At 40.3% G+C, this 20,192-nt stretch overlaps 2 protein-coding genes across 2 annotated transcripts in view; one reads left to right on the plus strand and one right to left on the minus strand.

Moving 5' to 3' along the window:
• DUSP4 (dual specificity phosphatase 4) overlaps positions 1-20,192 on the minus strand; it is a 277,349-nt gene that overhangs the window by 216,401 nt on the left and 40,756 nt on the right. The gene's annotated exons all lie outside the window — the stretch shown is intronic.
• Positions 1-20,192, plus strand: part of TNKS (tankyrase) — a 209,908-nt gene that overhangs the window by 173,306 nt on the left and 16,410 nt on the right. Inside the window, exons 18-21 of the mRNA XM_059156236.1 lie at positions 7,980-8,168; positions 9,862-10,102; positions 10,929-11,011; positions 19,279-19,399. Of these exons, the coding sequence (XP_059012219.1) occupies positions 7,980-8,168; positions 9,862-10,102; positions 10,929-11,011; positions 19,279-19,399 (634 nt within the window). The remainder of the gene's footprint in view (positions 1-7,979; positions 8,169-9,861; positions 10,103-10,928; positions 11,012-19,278; positions 19,400-20,192) is intronic.

Raw genomic sequence — 20,192 nt, forward strand, 5'->3', positions numbered from 1 at the left:
TGCTAAAGTTCCAGTCTGGAAAACTTCCCTGACATTTACTATTTTATCAAATGCATACTGTGCAGGAAGTAAGTAGATACATAACCACAGCATAATGTAGCACGATTTGAATCTTACTATTCAGAGTGTTTCCAGCCTTCCCATGCTTAACTATGCTTTGGCCAAGGGCCATGCTCTCACAGCTCTCTGCTCTTCTCACATTCTCTAGCACGGGAATAGATATGTAACGGCTGCTCATTGAGTAGTTACTGATAGAGGTAATAGATCTTAACTCTCCCCCAAGTAGATTTTAGAAACTATAAAATTAAGGAGGCTGTTTGTTTGTGGGCATGGAAGTTATGCTTGCTTTTGTTTATCATCAGAATCTTAAAAATAGCCAAGTAAACGGTTGAGCCGTTGGTACATGTGGTTTCACAGTATTTGATTGTCTCACTGAAGGCCTGCAGTGGACGTCCAGAGCCATTCTCAAAGCACTGTAACTGGAATCATCAGCCGCGAGAGCAAGAGGAGGGTACTGCGGTGTCTTGATGACATTTGTTGAAACTGACTGTCCAAAAATCACCAAGGCCCACTTAGCCCTAAATCACGCAGGAACAATCACACAGGATAAATGTCCATGTGCTTTTCTGTTCATTCACTTACTCCCGGTTCAACTATAAAACCCCATAGATGATGGATCATACATACCAGGGACCTCACAGTTGGAATCATATTGATGAGGACAGTTTCTGGATTTGCAGAAGCCTAACAAGCTATAAGTAAAAACTAATCATTGTGATTTCATATTCTCTTACTCTTCTCCATTGGCCTCCATGAGGAATGTCCTCATCTTCTCCTAAGCCCTCTGCAAAAACCAGTGTTTCAGAGAGATGACAGTCTGTGGGAATACTTTTAAGGAAAGGCAAACAGTGCAATTTGAGTTGGACAGACAGGAAATTTCCCAGTGTAACATAAATTAATTAGAACTTGTCAGATTTAATAAATATATTATTAGTACTGAAATCATCTTGAAACTGCAGTAAAGTTACCTTTCCCAAGATGATTGTCTCTTCTCAAATTTAGTAGAATTTTCTTCTAACCTTCCTTCAAAAAAGGTGCCCAGTTTCACTGTACAGCATATATTTCTCCTGAGGTCCAGACATGCTAAATATTTACTGCTAACATACTACATATACAGTTACATATGATTTTTTTTTTTTACTTGTCTGTCATTTGGAGATTAATTTTCACTTTGTAGCATGATCCTTCTCTCTGTCTTCTGTCCCTCGAATCCCTCTGCTGCTTCTTCAGTTAGGAGTTTATAAAGCTGATGGGATCAGTAGAACTTAAAGCAGAGCCTTTTTTTTTTTTTAAGATTTATTTATTTATTTGACAGAGAGAGAGATCACAAGTGGGCAGAGAGGTAGGCAGAGGGGAAGGGAGAAGCAGGCTCCCTGCCGAGCAGAGAGCCCAACGCGGGGCTCGATCCCAGGACCCTGAGATCATGACCTGAGCTGAAGGCAGAGGCTTAACCCACTGAACCATCCAGGAGCCACAAAGCAGAGTCTTTTTACTTCATACAGATCTACAAAGGAGTAAGGATAGATGTGGGCAATAGAATTAGTTCTTGACCCGACCTAGTAAGACTTACACTATCTGTTGTGTAGACTACATGGATCTGTGTGTTTTTTCGATACATTTTACACATAGATAAGTTCTATCTGGTCAGTCTTTAACTGCCTCCGTCTTCACTGCTGTCACAGAAAGCAGAGAAAATAAAACTTAATTCAAAAGTAGTTTACCTTTTAATTCCTAGTCTCCTGATAGGAAAGGCGTTGAGATGTTACTTACACGTGTGTGTGTCCTTTGGTGACTAGTATGAGAGAAATAAACGCACAGTGGCTAAACAGTAATGTAGTATGCAGGTCAACCTTGTTCTGTTTTGTGTTGCCTTGAAGCTACCTTGCGCTTAGCTGAAGGGAGGTGCCGTGCAACCAGGGTCCAGAACAGAGGCCCACTGTTCCATTTCATAGTTACTTCACCATCATCTCCTAACTCCGTGTGAGAAAAATAATGGACATCTTTTGTTTCATCTCTCTTTCCATGTTACGGTGTTTATTATCACATCCCTACTGCTAAGCTCTTTGTAAATGAAACGAATTATCCAAGTAAAAATGAACAGAAAATTCTCCAGGCTGTGTAGGGAGCATGTGATAGAGGTTGTAATCAACCTGGTTGACACCATCCTTCTACCACAGAATGGTAACAGGCTAGATAATGTGTTTATAGTAGGTTTTTTTTCCCCCTCATTGTATTAGGTGGGTTTTTTGAGTCACTAAAAGTCCTTCTGGTATTAAACTTTACAAATTCAAAAATCAGATATCTGTGAGTCAATGACTATTCACTCAGTAGTCATAAGTGTTCCTCACTAAAGCCCTTACTTTTTTGGTTCTTGACCTTTTTTGGTTGCCGTGGGTTTTCCCTGCACAACACTTACCTCTCCCCTCTCCCTGCCCCATAACATCCCTGTGACACAGTGATTCCCAGCTGGCAGTAGGTAAGATCACCCTCCCCGTTGAGAATCTCGGTTTTAAAAAATAATTTTATCTAATGCCATTTGTCTACCATGTAATCCGTTGTCAGTAATCATGTCAAGTCAGTATTTATCTCATTCTCAATTAGTAGATTTAAAATGAGGACCAGTGTTAGCCACAATATAAAAATTTTAAAAGCTACTTTGTCTTCTTTTAACTAAAGGGTAGATATAATAATATTTTTAATATCTCTAGATATATAAATCTGTCTTTCAAAAGTCCCTTTTTTACTCATGTCATAGTAAGCCTTGGCTGGATAGTATAATGAAAAGGTAGGGCTCTGGTCCTCATTTCTCTGTTAAGGTGGCAAAACACTAGTTACATTGTGTTGGGTGGTGTTCATCCAGCCGTCCTAGCACTGGCCCGGCTGCAGGGTGTATGTGGTGCACTGTCCTGAAGTAACCGTTTTATGGAGGAGATTTTTATGGTGTGAAATAAAAGCTTCTCAGTTAAAAATAAAGCTGTTTGCAGAGTAGTTTGGGGCCTAGTGTTACCCAGTAATCCCTACGTACGTGACTTCTCCCTGATATGATACGCTTCGCCATTTTTGACTTTTCAGGAAATGACACTTGAGTTTTAGTCCGGCAAGACCTGCGGGTAGCTGTGTATAATGGAAAAACCTGAACTCGGGCTGTGAGCATCTGCGATCTCATCTGTAGGCTTCTACTTGATAACCCAGTCTCCAAGCAGTACCTTAATCCTTCTGATCACAGTTTTCTCATTAGCAGGACTCAGATGCTGAAAGCTTCTTTACAGGGTTGTTGTGATAATTAGACAAGATCATGTATGTGGAAAGTGCATCCTCTGGCCTAAAATCCATATTATAAGTAATAATAATAATGATAGTTATTATTATAAGATAATAATAATAATAGTAACTATTATTATAAGATAACTTGCCCCCAGGGGCGCCTGGGTGGCTCAGTCATTAAGCACCTGCCTTCAGCTCAGGTCATGATCCCAGGGCCGTGGGATCCAGCCCCGCATCGGCCTCCCTTACTCAGCGGGAAGCCTGCTTCTCCCTCTCCCTCCGCCTGCTACTTCCTCTGCTTATGCTCTTTCTCTCTGACAAATAAATAAATAAAATATTTTTTTTAAAAAAAGATAACTTGCTCCCCATAGCCATCCTACTGGCCAGAATAATGGCTGGGCGCCACCCAGTGGTCCTACGAGTAATCCGTGTGCTGGAGCAGCTCCGTGTCCGTGTGCGATAGACACACAGACTAACTGGCTTCGGTTACTTGCAGCCTGGGGATGAAATAATCATGTGAGATATCTGTGAAATTACATAAAGCTACTTAAGCTATTATTTATTGGTAATTATTCTTTGACTTGTATTTTACCTTTTTTACTCTACAGAGCTCAGTTTGCTGCCTGTGTGTGTCTCTGTGAGTGTTTTTATACAGAAAGGATTTGCCATCTCAGTTTTTCCAACTGTAGGAACAGTCTAAGAAGTTTAAATAAAAGTTACAGATGTCAGGAGAGTGTTCTGTATTAGAATGTCTTATATATCTAATATACATGTACACCAAACAGTTAGTTTTTTCGTTATTCGGTACATATAAAACATTGGTATTTGTTTACCACAAAGCCTGTAATTTTCTGTTACCTCATGACTCTTTCATTTTTCAGTGCCTTTTCTAAAAGGTATAATCCTGGGATTTCATAACATCATTGTACAACTAAATGGCTCTCATTGGAGCCCAAGCATATTTCTCTTCTCCTTACATTCCAGCTTTCTAGAATTAAATTGGGGCCCTCATAGTCTTTTTAGGTAGTATTTGTCAGTTAAAGTGTTCTGTGTTTCAGCTGGATTCTGAAACCATGTTAAATTGCCTCTCCATTCCAACGGAGTTCAGTTCCTTTTCTAGACCTTCCAGTTCAATATTGTTCTTTCAGTGGTATAAACTGAGGAATAGCTTATTTATTGGATTTGTCAGCCTTAAATTTCAGATACTATTTTTGTCCCAGTGGTGTAGCTCTTTAAAGACTGAAGAAGTGTGTTGTTAGCATACTTTGGTAGTAATCTACTCATTCCTGTTTATTGCTCTTTCCGATGTTTGTCAGTAGATTTAACAAGCATGTAATTGGTTGCTCCAAGCATAAACTATAAATTTAGTATAAAGAAAGTTGAACAATAAATAACATATATACAATTCATTTTACACACACGTAATTTTCCTTGGACTATCTAATTTTGGAAGCCTATGCAAATTAGTCTACCAAATTATACTACTCTACCAATACACATGAGAGTAGAATAAAATTAATCATCTGAATCATTGTGTGAATGCCCTATAACCTTAGTGGGGAGAAGCTTGAAGCTATTCCATGCTTTTGGATTAACTGAACAAAAAGAGCTATTCTTTTCAATATATAACCTTTAAATAAGGGAGATAAATTTGGGGGAGGTTATTTTGTTTTAAGTAATTTATGGAATACCACAGTTGGTACCTATTTTTATCTTTTGTGTTGGAATCAGTTTTATAATGATGTATATCATTCGTAATCCCAAGATCACAAAACATAGCTTCTTCTCAAAAGCCCTAGTATAATTGTGCTCCTTTGATTCATTTTTTTTTTCTTATCTTGTCAAGCCAATGTGGGAGCTTCCTTAGAAGTTATTTGACTTATATTTTCCTCATAAATTCTTTTCTTTCTTTTTTTTTTTTATTATGTTAGTCACCATACAGAACATACAGAACATCATTAGTTTTGATGCAGTGTTCCATGATTCATTGTTTGCGTATAACACCCGGTGCTCCACGCAATACATGCCCTCCTTAATACCCACCACCGGCTCACCCATTCCCCCACCCCATTCTCCTCTAAAACCCTGTTTGTTTCTCGGCATCCAAAGTCTCTCATGGTTCATCTCCCCCTCCATTTTTCCCTTCCTTCTCCTAAGGTCCTCCATGCTTTTCCTTATGTTCCACAAATGAGCGTTCGTATGATTATATGATAATTGACTTTCTCTGCTTGAATTACTTCACTTACCATAATCGCCTCCAGTCCCATCCATATTGATCCATAAGCTGGGTATTCATCCTTTCTGATGGCTGAGTAAAATCCCATTGTGTACGTCCCACCTTCTTTTTCCATTCATCTGTTGAAGGACATCAGCATCTTCCACAGTTTGGCTCTTGTGGCCATCGCTGCTATGAACATTGGGGTGCATATGGCCCTTCTTTTCACTACATCTGTATCTTTGGGGTAAATACCCAGTAGTGCAGTTGCTGGGTCATAGGGTGGCTCTATCGTAAGTTTTCTTCTCTTTATTTTTTGAAATTATTTTCCTGAAATTAATAAGTATTAGATTTTAAAAACTTGAATATTGCCTCAGAAAAAAGCATCTGTTATTTTCAAGGTGAGTGTTGTCTTTGGGAGAGCAAAGACTCTCTTACAGAAAATAAGAAGCATGCCATAAATCTCATCTTGGGATATATCTGTTTCTACCTTCCCTGTCTCTTCTTGTTCTCTTGAAAGTCAGCTTCTGATAACTCAGTATATTGCAGTAGAGCAGCGGCTTGAGTTAGATATCTAGTCTTAACAGATGATGTGCTTCTGACTTAACTATCAGAAGTGGTCAAGCTATGCCAGGAAATGTATCCATAAAGAACACAAATAGGACAATTGCACAAAATTATAGAATATTAGAGTTGAAATGGATTTTAGAACTACTTTAGTGGCAACCAAAGTAGCGTCCTTAAATATGCTTATAAGAATAAAGTTATTTTTATTATTCTCAAAAGCCCAACCATCGAATTAATATTACTGTTGCATAATTCATTGTTTTAAGCTTACTTTATAAGGACTTTTTGGAAGAAACTGAAACTTTTTGCTGTATAGAACTTACTATTTGAGGGAACCTGCTCTCCGCGAAACTTGCTTCTACATTGTCTCACGTGCTCCTGACCCCTCGCAGTTCTTTAGTTCTTATCACCCCTTTTATCTCCTCTGAGGACTCTTCCACGCTCCTCTCTCCAAATACTGTTTTCTCAAAGCTTTATATCCCCCCCACCCCCCGCTTAAAATTATCTTTCTGTATTCCTTCTCTTAGCAAGTTTATCAACTAGCTACAGCTGTCAACTCCGTATTCTGTTTTGTAGTCCCCCAGGAGTCCAGGGGCCAGGCACTTGGTGGTACTCAGCCATGTCTGGTGGTTGGGTGAGTAGGTGAGAGCGCGGGGGAGCATACAAATGGCGCCCCTCCTTGTCTGTGCTCCCGCCTTTTGTGTCAAACCATTCACAGAACAGCATTACTTCGATATTTTACCTCAAAAACTGTTTACTCAGAATGAAACTTAACTTTCTTATAGTTTCATTCCCACTTCAACTTTTGCTACTCAAAGTCTGTTAATGGTTCCCCTTTGGTTTTTAATCTTCTAGACAAATTTTGAAAAACGGAAGGTAGTCAGTCAACTTTGCCTTTTCTGTCTCTTTCGTTCTCTGCAGTTAATCTGTCTTTCTAAAATCCAGGGTTTTTTCCTTTTTCTTTCCTTGTTCCTTTTTTTCTTTCCTTTTTTTTTCCAGTTTCTCGATTTTAGCTCTTCTTTTCCGTTCTTCTCTGGCCATCATGGTTCAGCATCTCATCACATCACACCCAGCTTTTTTTTTTTTTTTTAAAGATTTTATTTATTAATTTGACAGAGAGAAATCACAAGTAGATGGAGAGGCAGCCAGAGAGAGAGAGAGGGAAGCAGGCTCTCTGCTGAGCAGAGAGCCCGAAGCGGAACTCGATCCCAGGACCCTGAGATCATGACCTGAGCCGAAGGCAGCGGCTTAACCCACTGAGCCACCCAGGCGCCCCCACACCCAGCTTTTAATGTATCTGCTGCTAGCATTTCCCCCACCCACAAGTCATTTTGGACATTGCAGACTCAGTTTTGTACAGTGCTGTTTTGTTATGTTACATTACTTCCCCAAGGGCTGAAGAGAAAACAGACTCTTTGAGACAAATGTTTCAATAAATAGATCAGATTGCAGTGGGTTAGAAGAGAAATAGGAAGATCAGAGAAGCAAATAAGAACACTTCTTTCAAAAGTTTCAGGCAGTCTAGACCTTGGAGAGGAGGCTTGGAGTCAGGTCATAGTTTCATTTTCTGTGTTCATTTTTAAGATAGACCTGATTATGGTAGAAGGCCAAATAAAAACTTTTATAAGCACCTATGAAGAATCACAGGGTAAAACAGTAATGACTGCGGAATGGAGATTTTGGAGGCAAGAAAAGATGGGGTCCAATATATAGGAGTGGGAGAAGTATGTTTTGTTTTTTTTTTTTTTTAATAGAAGAAACGTACATTAAGGATGAAAATAGGGAAGGAAGTGTTAAAACAGCAGGCAGACCTGATGGAGCTTGACCAGATAATCTCATTCTTGGTCTTTCACAACCTTTGTTTTTTTCTCAGCATGTGGATATAGCAGCATTATTGATAAAATACAACACGTGTGTAAATGCCACCGATAAGTGGGCATTTACTCCTCTTCATGAAGCAGCCCAAAAAGGAAGGACCCAGTTATGTGCCCTACTTCTGGCCCATGGTGCGGATCCCACTATGAAGAACCAAGAAGGTCAGACACCTTTAGATCTGGCAACAGTAAGTCTTCATTCTGAATTATTTAGTATTGCCTTAAATTTGTGCTTTCCGAGACGACATTAAATTTCAGGGCTTAGCAGGTTTACCTTTAGCAGTAAGGACAAATTTCCTTCCTTCTGAAATTTTTTTTATTTGCATATTAGATAATTCAAAACTCTGTTAAGGCAAACTAAGCAGTGCCTTAAATTAATTCTTTCTGCCATGCTTAACTTGCATGGGAAAACAACACGTATCTAGAACGTATCCTCAGAGAATTACATGAGTGAAGTATCTTAGACCTTCTACATTTAGCATATTGTTCAGGAGCAGCCGATGTACCTGAGGCAGTGAGATAGTCAAAGAAAATTTACCTTCTAGGCCGTATAGTATGCCTTTGAAGATGGGAACGTAAATTGATATGCACAATAATATATCATTTTTTAACCACAAGTACCTTCCCAAGCCACATTCTGTCTCACACATCTATTGCTGAGTAACAGACCACTTCAGAACACTTAGTAGCTTAACCGAAACCAAGTCAGTGGCTTCCCACAGTGACTGACTGTTGCCCCCGGTTCCATGGGTTCCGTGGCTCCGCGACCCAGTTCTGCGACCCAGTTCTGCAGTGCGTACACTTCCATCCAGCTGGGAGCTCAGCCGAGGCTGCGAGGTCTCAGGCCGCCCTTCATCCTCCAGGGTGTCTCTCCACGGAGCCCCCCTTCCCTCTGTAGTTGACCTGGACTTCTTTATAGCATGGAGACGATGCGTCTGAGAGCAGAAGTAGAAGCTGCCAGTCATTTTAAAGCTGGCCTTAAAAGCCTCAGACACCACTCCATCTACATTGTTTTGGTCACTGCAACTTGCAGGGCTGCCCGATCTAAAGGGAGGGAGACAGATGCCACCTCTGGTGGCGCGCGTGCACGCAGAGGAGGGAGTTAACGGCTGGCTGTGTTCGGAGACTCCCACGTCGTCTCACAGCACTTAGGCCTAACGGGCTGTGACAGTGTGAATAAGCCAGCCAGACTAAGGCGGTGGCCTTCTAACATTTCCAAATTATAACTGGACATTTAATTATTAAGCATGCACTAAATAACTGAAGAAAAGTCATTGTCAGTATTGAGGCATCTGCAAACCTGGTGTAAATATGAGAACTTCAGAAGGAGAGACTGCATCAGTACTGCAGCAGGCTGTTTTTTAACGAGACAGGAAACTTTTTAAACTCATTCCCATCTTTATTAACTTACACTTTGAATACGTGTGTCATCAGTATGGACAACTGTGTCTGCACGTTTCACTCAGTGTTTAATAAACGTTTCCAGAAATCAGTGTAGTCTACATTCTCAGATGTCTCCTTCATGGTTGACTTTGATATACGTGAATGTGTGTGTGTCAAGAACACAGATTTTTGCTGAAAATCTGTTCTCAGCAAATTCCAACTATATAACACAGTAGTATTAACTAAAGTCAGGGTGAACATTAGATCTTCAAAAGATGAAATATTTTTAAAAACGACACAGGGACTCAAGTTCTGACCCCTACAGAAACTGCTGGCGCTCTCTGGAGTTGCAGGTCGGGGAAGGAGTGATCAAAAACCAGTGGGCAATAATGAAGCACTCGCTAAAGACAAATTTCACGAAGCATTTGGTCCTTAGTGGAAAATTTTACCATTTTAAAATGTATTTGTGTGTGTGTTTATTTGTCTCACTGTTTTTAGGCTGATGACATAAGAGCTTTGCTGATAGATGCCATGCCCCCGGAGGCCCTGCCTACCTGTTTTAAACCTCAGGCCACCGTAGTGAGTGCCTCTCTGATCTCACCAGCATCCACCCCCTCCTGCCTGTCTGCTGCCAGCAGCATCGATAACCTCACCGGCCCTTTAGCGGAACTGGCAGTAGGAGGACCGTCCAACACGGGGGACGGGGCAGCGGGCGCAGAAAGGAAGGAAGAAGGCGAGTGTACTCGAGAATGCTTATTTGGTTTTTGATGGGGGTGTTTTGTGTTTTGTTTTTTTAAAGAGAGAGTAGCCTGGGGGGGGGGGCAGGTTGGGTGGGAGAGGGTGGGGGAGGGAGGAGAGGGAGAGGGAGAGAGAGAATCCTAAGCAGGCTCCGTGCCCAGTACAGAGCCCGATCCTAAGACCCTGAGATCATGACCTGAATTGAAATCAAGAGTTCAATCAACTGAGCCACCCAGGTGCCTCCCTCGTTTTTATTTTTTTAAATGAACAGATTTCACTTACTTCTCAGTAATTATTGAAAACCTGTCTTAAAGACAGCCTGTCTGTAAGTTTTCACATACACACCAGTTTATAAGAACTATCTTCAGAGAATAAATACCTTGACATCTATATTGTTCTTATGTATATTCCAGTATATCCATTTCTAACCGTCATATTGTATTTAACTACTGAGTGAGTCTTATTACTGAAATTATATCAGAAAAAAAAAGAGATCATTTAAGGAATGGAAACAAATCATAACTGGTAAATTCAGTTTTTTAATTCCAAGCTATTAAATATTTCACTAAAAGCATTAGATTAAACTTTATAATATTATAGTAAATATAAATGCTGCCAATAAGATAAACTCTGCTTTTACTTCTCCACCAAATTCAGAGTTAACCTGAGGTGACTGAATTAAATAGATGTATTCTAGATGACTTTTATGCTCTGTAAAATCATCTGTATGGCCAAGGGTGTCAGAGAGCCATGGCTTTAAATAAATACTATCACTTCCTTTAGATTGATAACTGCTTTCTGAAAACTTTAATATATGTCTGTTTTAGTTGCGGGTCTTGACATGAATATCAGCCAGTTCCTAAAAAGCCTTGGTCTTGAGCACCTTCGGGACATCTTTGAAACAGAACAGGTAAGCTCTCCTTTTTGCTGAGTCTTTTTAATGAAATATTAAGAGTTATTAATTGCCATTCTTTGTTTCTTTTTACTTCTTAACTTTAAAACTCATACCAAGCTCTAAAGAAGCCAGGGGAATTTAGGATTTTATAATTCTCCCCAAAATTGTTTAACAGATGATGCAAGTCATTAACCGTTACTTCATTATATCTTTAAAAGCGGTTTGACTACCGATGTTTTATTACATAAACTTGGGCCATGAAACCACCTCAAAAGAATGTTTCAAAATCTTCTTTCATTATTCTTTTTCCACAAAGTGTATCTCAATAAATGTGAATAAACTCCGCTTAAAACCAATGACACATTTTTATATTAGCTGTTTAGCAAAATCTTCACAAAGCAGTCATCTGTTAAATTTGGAAAGCAAAGTAATTCCTGGACAAGTGTACCTTTTGCAAATTGCCTCTTTATAAAGTTTCTGTTGTCTAGATGAGTCTAAAATAATGCTGAACCAAAACTTAGCCATCTACTCTCGGACCTGTCCTGTTTTCATGTTCATCTTAAATGTGTATGATGCTCTGAGTAAGAAGTCACCATTACAGCATTTATGAATTAAGACCCTTCTGTTTGTCACTCTATTTTTATACAGGATAATGACTTTTTAATTTCTTACTGTATGATTTTATTACCACAGTCAGTATTCAATATTGAATAATAACTTGCTGATTTTAAGTCAACTGTTACTACTCTATATGGAATCTTAAAATGAGAAAGGTATTTAGTCATTTTCCCAGATCCTACTCTTTTAACATCCAATTGGGAGGATAAATTGTTACACTTTGGGCAGGTATAATAAAGGGCTTGTAATTTCATGTGTGCCCCAATCTGCCCCCGTGTATAATCTAATTTTATGTTTACATTTACCCTGTTTGGCACAGAAATCTAATGTCTAGTCTGCTCATGTACTCATTTCGTAGGGCTGTTACAACAAATTAGCCCAAAACTTAGTGGCTTTATTCCCCGGCAGTTCTGGAAGCCTGAAGTTCAAAAGCGAGTCGTGGCAGGGTTGCCCGCTCGTGCCTCTGCCAGGTTCCGGGCCCCTTTGGCTTACAGCCACATGACTGCAGCCTCTGCTTCCCTTGTCACCTTGCCTTCTCTGTGCCTGCGCGTCTGTGTCTTAGAAGGATACTCGCGTCGGATTTAAGGCCTACCCATGTAATACTAGCGATCTCCGGGGCACCTGGGTGGCTCAGTGGGTTAAGCCTCTGCCTTCGGCTCAGGTCATGATCTCAGGGTCCTAGGATCGAGCCCCGCATCGGGCTCTCTGCTCGGCAGGGAGCCTGCTTCCTCCTCTCTCTCTCTCTCTGCCTACCTCTCTGCCTACTTGTGATCTCTGTCTGTCAAATAAATAAAATCTTTAAAAAAAAAAAAATACTAGCGATCTCCCCATTTCAAGATCCTTAACTTAGTCCCATGTGCTAAGTTTTCCAGATAGGTCCTTCAGAAATTCTGGGGATTAAAACATGGATACATCTTTCTGAGGGCCGCCATTCAGCTCACCACAACACAGGACAGCCCTTCATCTCTTCCTAGGACCCAATCAGCTTAGCATGGACTTATCCTTCCAACTGCCCTCTCCTACAGAGTTTCTCCTGTTTTAAGATAAATATACCCTTGGGGCACCTGGGTGGCTCAGTGGGTTAAGCTGCTGCCTTCGGCTCAGGTCATGATCTCAGGGTCCTGGGATCAAGTCCCACATCGGGCTCTCTGCTCAGTGGGGAGCCTGCTTCCTCCTCTCTCTCTGCCTGCCTCTCTGCCTACTTGTGATCTCTGTCTGTCAAATAAATAAATAAAAATCTTAAAAAAAAATAAAAAGATAAATATACCCTTTTTATTTTTCCCTTCTTCTCTCTGTGGATAGTGCTTCCTAGTTCCTCACTGGCCTCTTTGCCCCATTTATGGTTTCTTCATAGGCTTATAGTCAATTTGGAGCTAATTAAAAACACCAGTTCTTTTTCATAGCAGTTACACTGTTAAGATTATTCAATGTCTTTTTTTTTAGTTAAATTTCCTTATATTGCTTATTACAGTTATGTTCTTATTGATCAAAACAGTGGAGCGGAAATAGCACTGGCCTAAAAGACCTTGATTCTGATTATTTTCTCTTATTAGCTGTGTAACATTGGAAAAGGCATTTAGCTTGTCACTTCCCTTGACTGTAAATTATAACACCTTCAAGTATCCAGACAGTTAAAATTCCTGGTCCTACCGTGCTCCTGTGCCAGTTTTTAAAGTATGCTTTAACGACCCGTCAGATGTGTCCTTTGTCTGGTGGTGAGGACTTGCTAGACTTCCCTAATAATGCATTCTTCCTTGAGCTTCACCTACCATTGATTTGCCCTCTGGTTTGGAGATGCTTTTTTTTTTTTTCCCCTAAAGATTTTATTTATTTGACAGAGAACACAAGTAGGCAGAGAGGCAGGCAGAGAGAGAGAGAGAGAGAAACAGGCTCTGCACTGAGCAGAGAGCCCGATGCAGGGCTCGATCCCAGGACCCTGGGATCATGACCTGGTCTGAAGGCAGAGGCTTTAACCTGCTGAGCCACCCAGGCGCCCCTGGAGATGCTTTTTTTTTTAAGATTTTTTTATTTATTTGAGAGAGAGATCATTGGCAGGAGGGAGAGGCAGAGGGAGGAGCAGACTCCCTGCTGAGCAGGGAGCCCGATTCGGGGCTCAGTGCCAGGACCCCAGGATCATGACCTGAGCCGAAGACAGACTCTTAACCGACTGAGCCCCCCAGACACCCTGGAGATTTCTTATGAGACTGTCCTAAACAGTAAGAATGTTTTTGCCTTATTCCCTCCCTGGAGGTACAAAAGCTCTTGTGAAAGCATTATCTCCTGCTAAAGCCAAAGGGTATCCCCTAATATATCCCTTCTTCCCTAATCAGATCCACAGGAACTGAAATTCCACACACCTTTGCTTAATAAACCAAAGACCCTAGTTCACACAAATAACTCCGGTCGACTGTTGAACGTTTTTCAAAGGATTTCCATTTCTCCCCTTTCAATTTGTTTGCTGCATAATTTTGTGCTTTATTTTTTTCTCTTTTACTTTATTCTCCCAGTAACTGATTTCCTGTGACATGGATATCTCATTCTATTGATTGTAATAGTTTAATCGTTTAGTCTCTCGGTTGGGGCTTTTGACAGCTTCTCCTGTTTCATCGGCTTTATTGCTCTCTTTCACACTGTACTTTTGTTCCGAGTAAATGGCTCCATCGATTTTCTTGTTGCAGGAATAATTTCTGTATCCTTTTTTATTAATATGTTGACTGTTCCATTTAATGTATATTGCCCAGCACAGCTCCTTTCCTCCAGACAAATGATACTCCCATTCTTTCTATTGAACTGTGTCTGACTATCTTCTGGCCCAGGCATCAAGCAATCAAATTAACTTTTACTTTGACTGCAAGTGTTCCTTGAGTAGCCTTTAGTTAAAGAATACTAAATTCTGTAACCCTTTCTAAAGTTTACCTGCAGAATTTTCTCCCATTAACATTTCTGTATCAGGCTGTAATATGATTGCTGATGGTCAAGATATTTGGGTAGTGAGGGAAGGAGTGGGCATATACCCTGTACTCATTTAATTCTTGTCCATTTCTGTTAAGCCAGGGAGTGGTTCTGTGTCCTGAATCGTTTTGACACACAAGATCTTTCTGCTTCTGGTTCTGCTCAAGGATGCTAACCCCGCAGAGGAGCGGGGTGTAGTTATTTTACTTCCGGTCTCAGGGAAACATCCTTCAGGGGCATCACAGCCTCATGCCTTCACAGTTATTCTCTCAGGAGTCTCTTAACTAACTTGACTTATTCAAACATGCAAACTTCACCAAGTAATACACACCCGTGTCCTTTGTTGTTGTAAATACTGTACCAGTGTCCCTCTGGCCCTTCCTTTATAACGTAGCTTCCTGGTTAGAACACTTTTTCTCTGGGAAAGGCTGATTTGATTTTCACTGCAATTCCTAAACATAAATGCTAGGACTATGACTTAGAAGGCTTTTTTGGACATATTTATGGGCAACTCATATATTTTCATGAAAAGTGACCTTTATAAATTTTTATTTCAAAATCAAAAGACCAAGGAAGAGTCTCGGGTACATTAACTGTGAATGTGATTATAAAATTAGCTCTAACAACTCTTACTCTGGCCTGCATCTTTTGAAGCCCAAGTGAAAGGAAGGAGCTTGTGCATTTAGACTCTTAATTTTTCTCTTCCCATTAAAATTCTACTTTTTCTCTCTCTACGCCAAAGAAAATGAACAAATCTTAGAAACAAGAGGCAACCCTTTGTGAAGGGACATTTGCTTTTTATGTGAGGTGATTTGGCTGATACATCAACAATCCTTATTTTAAAGATTATAATTTGGGTTTGTTTTTTTTTTTTTCAATTGAAGTAGAATTGACCTACACTACTTACTAGTTTCAGGAGTACATCATAGTGATTTGATATTTTTGTGCATTATGAAATTATCCCCACAATAAGCCTAGTTACATCTGTAACCATACAGAGTCATTGATTAGGACTGTGTTCCCTACGCTGTACATTCCATCCCCGTGACTTACTTATATTGTAAGGGGGAGTTTGTGCATCTTTACCATCTTCACCTATTTGCCCGGCCCCTCAACTCCTACCTCCTCTGGTAACCAAGTTTGTTTCCTTTATCTGAGTCTGTTTCTCTTTTCTGTTTCAGATTCAACGTAGAAGTGAAATCATACTGTTACTTGTCTTTCTCGGACTTACTTTGCATATAGCCTCTAGGTCTATCCATGTCGTCATGAATGGCAAGATTTCGTTCTTTTTTAAATGGCTGAGTAATATTTTACTCTGTGTGTGTTGTGTATACACAACACAGACACACACACACCCAGAGTACATCTATATCCATTCATCGACCAGGGTTACTTCCTTATCTTAGCTATTGCGAATAATGTCGCAGTGAACATAGGGGCACATATATCTCTCTGAATTGGTGTTTTTGTTTTCCTCAAATAAATACGCAGAAGTGGAATTGTCAGATCTTATGGTAGTTCTATTTTTAATTTTTGGAGGCCCCTCCAGACTGTTTTCCACAGTGGCCGCACCAGTGTACATTCCCACCAACAGAGCACAAGTGTTCCCCTTTCTCCGTCTCCTCCCCAACACTTGTTGTTTTTTTCTTTTTGATTCTAGCCAGTCTGATAGGTAGGATCAATTTGATTTTAATGTGTGCTAGATATAAATGCCTAGCCCAAGAAACTTGTAATTTCCTGGAGATAACTAAGTTATTGTTTAAGCGAATTAAAGATAATTTTCCCCAAAAAGCCTATTTCTAATAGTATAAAATGCCTGAATTGTGGAGCAGCATATCCAGAATCCATCTAACCTGCTTCCAGATATTTCCATTTCCTTTTTTGAGACAATAATCTCATATTCACCAGTTTTCAGATTTCTGGAATAATCTCTACTCCCATTCCTTTTTTTCTTTTTCTTAACCATTTCTATTTACCAGGCCCTGTATTCTCTCATTTTGCAATTGCTCTCTGATTTCCCCCTTCAACCCTTCTCCATTACCTTGTTCACACAGTCCTTTCCCAGACCTGCCCTTCAGAATGTTGTCATTCTCCTCCTCAAATATAACTTTGATCGTGCTACTCTGCTGAAAAGGCTCCCTAGGAGTGTTTGGATACCATCTTGATAGATAAAAGCACGTTAAGATCTGCTCCTAGCCTGCTGCTCTGTCCATCCCTTCTTCTTTCCTCTCTATATCTTATACTCTTACCTTTTGGACTTCGGTGCTGAGAGTCTCCCAATGTTCCGTAGTCCCTTACTGGATTTTCCTTTTGCACATGCTGTTCCCTTTGTCTTAAACACCCTTTCCTCCTTTCTCTGCCTGATGAGCTTCTGCTTCTTAGCCAAGTTGTTACGTTCTCCTAAGAACCTTTCCTGAACCCCCTCCTGTTCCTTCCATCTTTCCCAGCCCTACCTACAACCTTGACCAAGTAGGAACCTTCCTAAGAGTTTCCATAGGGATTGCTCCAAAACATTTACCAACCTTTACCACATTATTGTGTTTACTTTTTAATCTTGTCAGAAGAAATAGCATAAACTTTTGTGGTAGTACCTTGTTTGATTCCCGGCCCTGCTCTTTTACTACCAACTTGGACTAGTTATTTTCCTTTCTGAGCTGTAGTGGATAGTTTTAGAGTTAAATGAAATGTTTGACAAGTTACTTTTTGGGGAAAATACCTAGCATCTAGAAGGTGTTCATTAAATTTACTGTATAGGAATAAGTGAACAAATGAACAGTAATCTGAATTCCTAAGCTTATCATTTAAGGTTTTCCAGTGGCCACTGCCTGTTAAATATGGGGACAAATTGGGCACCATGGATTCGCAGCAGCTAAATGTAATGTTTAGTTATTTTAGCTTTCTAGTCAGCCCTTTAAGAAATATAAGCAAGGGCAAGAGAGATCGGGCGATCCGTCTCAGCTCTCCTGTGTACTGCATTTAGGACTGCTTTGAGCCTCAGTTCCCCATGAGGAGGTCCTTAGTAACTTCAGGGTGGTCGTGAGGAGTTGGGGAGCTATTCATTTTGTGAGTGGAGCTGTATTGTCAGATACATTAAATAGTCTCCGTTTCTTTTCTAGAACTTTACAGAGAGGATGCTGTCCTTTGGCCTGGTTTCTGATTTTTCCAGATACACACTTTATGTCCAGATTCAGAAAAGTTTAAGGTTTCTTTGAATTGAAGCTACCACATCGATATGAGATCCTGTTTTTCCGTCAACCTTATTTGAACCAAAGTTTAGAAGGAAAAAACGGGACATCGCTAATGTAGGAAACCCTGTGCCTGGCTTCCAAAGTATATTAGATTACGTCTGCTAAAAATATACAGGCTCCTATTATGTTGTGAATTACTTTGTCTCAAAGATGTATATCTCAGAACTGTTGCTTTTTAAAAGCTCTGCTCAAAATTTCCTTTTGGTGATTGGAAACGAATTGCCCATTTTGTACAATGGAGCGATTATTTCTTAAATGGCCACTTAAGAGCACTATAGTAAATTATCCTGAAGAGTGAGTGATGTATACTTGCTGTATCGAGAAGATCAGACTCATTATATAATATTTCATTCTGGCAATAAAAATCAGTGAACTCCAGGCCTAATTTGCCAGGGGTTTTTTTGTTTTGTTTTGTTTTTTATGTAATATTCAAGTAAAAAGGTAGAGAACACTACAGATAGATAAAACATATTTGAGTTGGAAAAAGGGTGTCTATGGAAGGATTTCTCAGTTTTCCAAGGAAAGAGAAAACTAAAGGCTCATCTTGTAAAGTAGTGTTTGCATTGTTATAGGGCCAGCTTCTTCTGAGCTAGATTTCACCATTCAGCCCTCCAGAAATGTGGAGGCCCCAGATTCCATCCTGTGCATCCCGAACTCTGCCACTGGGTGGCGGTAGAGTCACAGTTACTTTTAGTCAACAAAGGCGCTGGGTGATTTTGAGTCCTGGTAGTCAGCCGCCAGCTAACCACCTCCATTTGTAGGGATGAATAAGCAGAAATTATAAACCACTGTTTTTACAACAACAGAATGTATGTAAGGCTTCAGGGACTGTTAAGTCTGGGAATTTATAAGAGAACTTAAAAACCATCTACTCTCCCTTCTGAAGTGGTATTTTTTATATAACTTCTGTATAACTGTATACTTGTGTTCTAAATCTCACCGCTTTCAAAGACAGCTTTTTCCATGCTGGACTGTTTCTCAGCACTGGGGAGTTCTTTATCTTGATATAAATCCTACTTAGCTAAAACTGCTTCCTCCTTTTGTCACATTCTCTTTCCTTGTGCTAAGCCCCTCTCCCTTTCCCCCAGCATTTTTCTCTGCTACCTGATGGATCTGGGGATCTGGTATTTCCCTGTCTTCAAGCTTCTGGTTGTTTTCTTTTATATCTTGAGGCAGGCACAAAGTGGTAGAGTTAAATAATCAAAAGGAAATACAGCAGTGTTCATTCTTTATCTCTATAGCATTGTTTCTGCCATTATAATTCACCATGGACTAGAAGGAAGGAGTATTTCAAGTGAGTAAAAAGCTGATAAAATTATCAAGACAACTTTAAGATTTTAAGTTCACAGTTAAAGAAGACAAAAGAGTTTGTCAGTTTGGATGGGTTATTATAGCATGGAAGACGCATGGAAGAACTGAGCCACTGTTAAAGATTTAGCGATTAATTTTGTTCCGTTTTTTCAGATTACACTAGATGTACTGGCTGATATGGGCCATGAGGAGTTGAAAGAAATAGGCATCAATGCATATGGACACCGCCATAAATTAATCAAAGGAGTAGAAAGACTGTTAGGTGGACAACAAGGTAAGTTATTTGGGGAAAAAGAATAAGTCTCCGAAATTAGCGGGATAAGTAAGTTGTCAGGGCTCAAGTGGTCTGAACCCAGAGCTCATACGCTTGGAGGGTGTAGCACCTCCTTCCTGCCCCCTCTCCCCACCAACATTGTATATGCTGGGTCTTTCTGGAATCTTCACTTCTCTCCTTTCCCACTGCTGTTGAATCCAGTACAGGTCGCCTAATCCAAGCCACTGTCATCTCTCCCTTGGACTGTCACAGCCGCCTTCCAGCTTATCTCGAAGCCTCACCTTTCCCACCCCCCACCCCCCAACCCCCATGCCTGGCTGCACTCCTCCCAGAAGACTCTTTTCGAAATGACTCTATGATGATATCAGTGCATTGCTTAACACCTTTCAAGAGAATCCTGTTGCTTTGGGGATAAAATCAGACATTTGTAACATGGCTTTTCATAATCTGACCTCTTCCTCTGACCTCATCCTGAACCTTTGTCCCTGCCACAACTGGCAGCTCAGGCTTTTTTCCACGGTACTGTGCTGCTGCAAGCCTCCTATCTCCCCCCACCCCCGCCCTTGGCGGCCTCCACGTTTATCATCTCGGTTTGCGGCAAGTGCTTTCCCAATAGGAAAGCAAAGGGAGAGAAGGGGAAGAACTTGATTTAGTCACTGCAGAGCCAACAAAGTCGCAAGAGTAACATGAAACTAAAGGGTACCAGTTTTTGAGTTTAAGTCTTGCTTATTTGTCTGCATTACATTAACAAAGGCAATGAAACTAACAAGAATGATCTGTTTTAGACTTGAAT

The sequence above is a fragment of the Mustela lutreola genome, chromosome 18, assembly GCF_030435805.1.
Source record: "Mustela lutreola isolate mMusLut2 chromosome 18, mMusLut2.pri, whole genome shotgun sequence".
Taxonomy (NCBI): domain Eukaryota; kingdom Metazoa; phylum Chordata; class Mammalia; order Carnivora; family Mustelidae; genus Mustela; species Mustela lutreola.